At 36.6% G+C, this 3,455-nt stretch overlaps 1 protein-coding gene across 3 annotated transcripts in view; it reads right to left on the reverse strand.

Annotated features, from left to right (window-relative positions):
• The window catches only part of TIMMDC1 (translocase of inner mitochondrial membrane domain containing 1), a 35,033-nt gene that overhangs the window by 7,864 nt on the left and 23,714 nt on the right, over positions 1-3,455 (reverse strand). For all 3 annotated transcript variants that reach the window (XM_019650348.1, XM_019650355.1, XM_019650361.1), the window contains one exon: positions 2,317-2,395. In XM_019650348.1, the coding sequence (XP_019505893.1) occupies positions 2,317-2,395 (79 nt within the window). The remainder of the gene's footprint in view (positions 1-2,316; positions 2,396-3,455) is intronic.

Genomic DNA, 3,455 nt, shown 5'->3' on the forward strand with positions numbered 1-3,455 from the left:
AATTCCCCAATAAAAAATCTTTTAAAAAAATCACCAAAAAAACAAAAACTTATGTCCACACAAAACCTACACACAGCTGTTTACAGAAGCTTTGTTCATAACTGTCAAAGTTTGGAATCAACCAAGATGTCCTTCAGTAGGTATGGAGCTATAAACTGTGGAACATCCAGACAATGGAATATTATTCAGTATTAAAAAGAAATGAGGAACCTTAAATGTATTAAGTGAAAGAAGCCAATCTGAAAAAGCTACATACCGTATGATTTGTACTATATAACATTCTGAAAAAGGCATAACTATTGAGACAGTGAAAAGATCAGTGATTGCAGGTTAGGGTGGAGTGGGGGAATATAAATAGGCAGAGCACAGCTTTTTAGGGCAGTGAAAATACTCTTTATGATACCATGATGGATGTATGTCATTATACATTTGTTCAAACCCATTGAATGTACACCACCAAGAGTGAACCCTAAGATAAACTATGGACTTTGGATGATAATGTGTCAACGTAGGTTCTTCAGTTGTCACAAATGTACCACTCAGGTGAGGGATGTTGATAGTGGGAGAGGCTATGTATATGTGGGAGGGGGGAAAATATATGGAAAATCTTTGTATCTTCTGCCCAATTTTCCCATGAACCTAAAACTACTCTAAAAAATAAAGTCAATTTTTAAAAAGGGTGGAAGGGAGGGAGGAAAGGAGGAGTGGTGGGGTTTAGAAGGTGTTCGCAGCCAAACATCAAAAATAGTCAGACTATTACACCAGATCATGTTTTCCATGAATAAAGACAGTTTACTTCTTTTTCAATCTGGATGCTTTTTCTTTTTGTTGTCTGAATACACTAGCTAGCTTCCAGTATAATGCCTAATACAAGTGTATTCATATTAATATGAATATGTGTATACATCTTTGCCTTGTTTTCAATATTAGGGGAAAATCATTCAGTTTTTGACCATTAAATATGACATCAGCCATAGATTTTTCATAGATGATCTTTTTCAAGTTAAAGAAGTTCCCTTTTTGAGACTTGGTCCCTACTGAGAGGTGACAACGCTGCCACTCTGTTCCAAGAACCCTGCACTCTGCTCTGCTCAGCTCAGACCAAACCTCTGCTGGACGGACCTCCCAGACCAGCCACCCTTCCTTGCTCCACCAGGACTCCGATTGACTTTGAGGCTGGTTCATTACTCCATTTTACCCAATTATTGTATTACTCTGTGTGCTTTACTGTTTGGTGTGTTGATGATTGATGTTTGAGTAGAGCATATTGAAAGGCAAAAAAAAAACCAAGTTCCCTTTTAGTCCTAGTTGAGTTTTTATCATGGATGTTAGATTTTTGTCAAATGCTTTTTATTTTTATACTAACCTGGAATTCCTTGGATAAATTCCACTTGGTCATGGTGTATAATTCTTATTTGTTGCTGGATGTTGTTCACTAATACTTTGTTAAGGATTTTTGTGTATATACTCTTGAGGGACAGTGATCTATTGTTTTCTTTGCTATCTTCATTTGGCTTTGGTAACAGGATAATACTGGCCTAATAGAATGAGTTGGGGAATGTTGCTCCCTTTTCTGGAAGAGTTTGTGAAAGAAACTTTTCAAATAGCCAGGGAAGCCATTTATTTGGTCCTGAGCTTTTCTTTGTGAAAAGATTTTTAAATTAATTATTTAGTTTACTAATTTGTTATAGGGCTATTTAGATTTTTGTTTCTTTTTGAGTAAATTTTGGTAATTTGTGTCCTTTTTTTCTCAGTTGGTCTTGACAAAGAATTGTCTCTTTTGTTGATCTTTTCAAAGAACCAACTTTTGGTTTCATTGATTTTCTCTATTGTTTTTCTTTCAATTTCATTGTTTTGCTCTAATTCTATTATTTTCCTGTCTGCTTACTTTAGATTTTGCTCTTCCTTTGCTAGTTTTTAAAGCTATTAAAGCTATATTATTCTTTTGAGATCTTTCTTCTTTTTTTTTAAAAAAGATTTTTATTGGGGAATTGGGGGGGATGGGAACAGTGCTGGGGAATTGGGGGAAGGGGAATAGACAAGTTGCTGTCGTTTTGTTCTTCAGTCTAGTTGTGGAGGATGTTGCTTCACTGGCCCAAGTTGGCACTATCACTGTGCTCTTCCCNTAGACTGAAGAACAAAACAACAGCAACTTGTCTGTTCCCCTTCCCCCAATTCCCCAGCACTGTTCCCATCCCCCCAATTCCCCAATAAAAATCTTTAATAAATAAATAAATAGATAGATAAATAAATAAATAAAAGACAAGGCATGACTGAAAGTTGGTTAATTTAGAATCTGACCATATTAACACTTACCCTAGCAAGGCTCCAACTATGCCACCAGCCACCAGGCCATGCAGGCCTAAGTTTATCCTAAAAAGACTTCCTGTGACAGCTATTTAAAAATAAACACAGAAAAAAGACAGTATTCAATCATCTTTAAGTACCAGAATTCCATTTAAAATTTTTCCTTCTATAAAAAGGACATAAATATCTAAGTTAGCTTTCTGAACCCAACATTAATATACCCACACAACCTAGATGTCCTGGATCTAAATTGCCAACACGGGCTAGCTTCTCTTCCATTATGCAGGTTCATAAGAAAGAAATATTCTTTTTGCAAACCTAATTCCTCAATCTGTTCTCTGGGTCCAACTTCTTCTCATTCTGCTTCATTTTTGCCCACTTCCCCTTAAAAATCTGTAATTTCTTCACTTCTACTTCTTTCATTCCTTCCTTCTTCAAGAAAAGTCTCCCCCAAATAAACAACAAAACCCCGTTTATGCCTTCCCCAGCCCCACCCTTTCAGTACTGCTACACTACACCTCGCAGGCAGGCAGAAAGCAGGCAGCATTTGGCTTACAGTGCCACCTAGCAGCGGGTACATGGGTCCTCTTCTCCTCCCACTGGGACTTGACGTCCCTGACGGTCAATCATTTTCCTCTTTTACTATGCACAACACAACTAATGCCATCTCAAGTAGTAACATTAAAATAAATAAATAACATTTGAAGTTTATATTTCTAATTTAAGTACTATATGTTCATTTTCTTACCTTTTCTAAAATTTTTGATTAACAAGAACAAAAATCACCTTTAATTTCATAACTCAGAGACAGTAATAAATTTGGTCTTTTTTTTTTTAGTCTTCTTCTAAATAAAATATTTTTTTAAAAACCCTATTAGAATAGTCAAAATCTGGAACACTGACACCGCAGAAATTCTCATTCATTCCTGGTGGAAACGCAAAATGGTTGTCACATTGAAAGACAGTTTGGAGGTTTCTTATAAAACTAAACATACTCTTACCATATGGTCCAGCTATCACACTCCTTAGTATTTACCCAAAAGAGTTAAAAACTTATGTCCAGGGCCGGCCTAGTGGCGCGATGGTTAAGAACTGGTTTGGGACGCCAGAGGGCCCCAGTTCGGATCCCACATATGAGGGCCAGTGAC

The sequence above is a fragment of the Hipposideros armiger genome, unplaced genomic scaffold (assembly GCF_001890085.2).
Source record: "Hipposideros armiger isolate ML-2016 unplaced genomic scaffold, ASM189008v1 scaffold_8, whole genome shotgun sequence".
Classification (NCBI taxonomy): domain Eukaryota; kingdom Metazoa; phylum Chordata; class Mammalia; order Chiroptera; family Hipposideridae; genus Hipposideros; species Hipposideros armiger.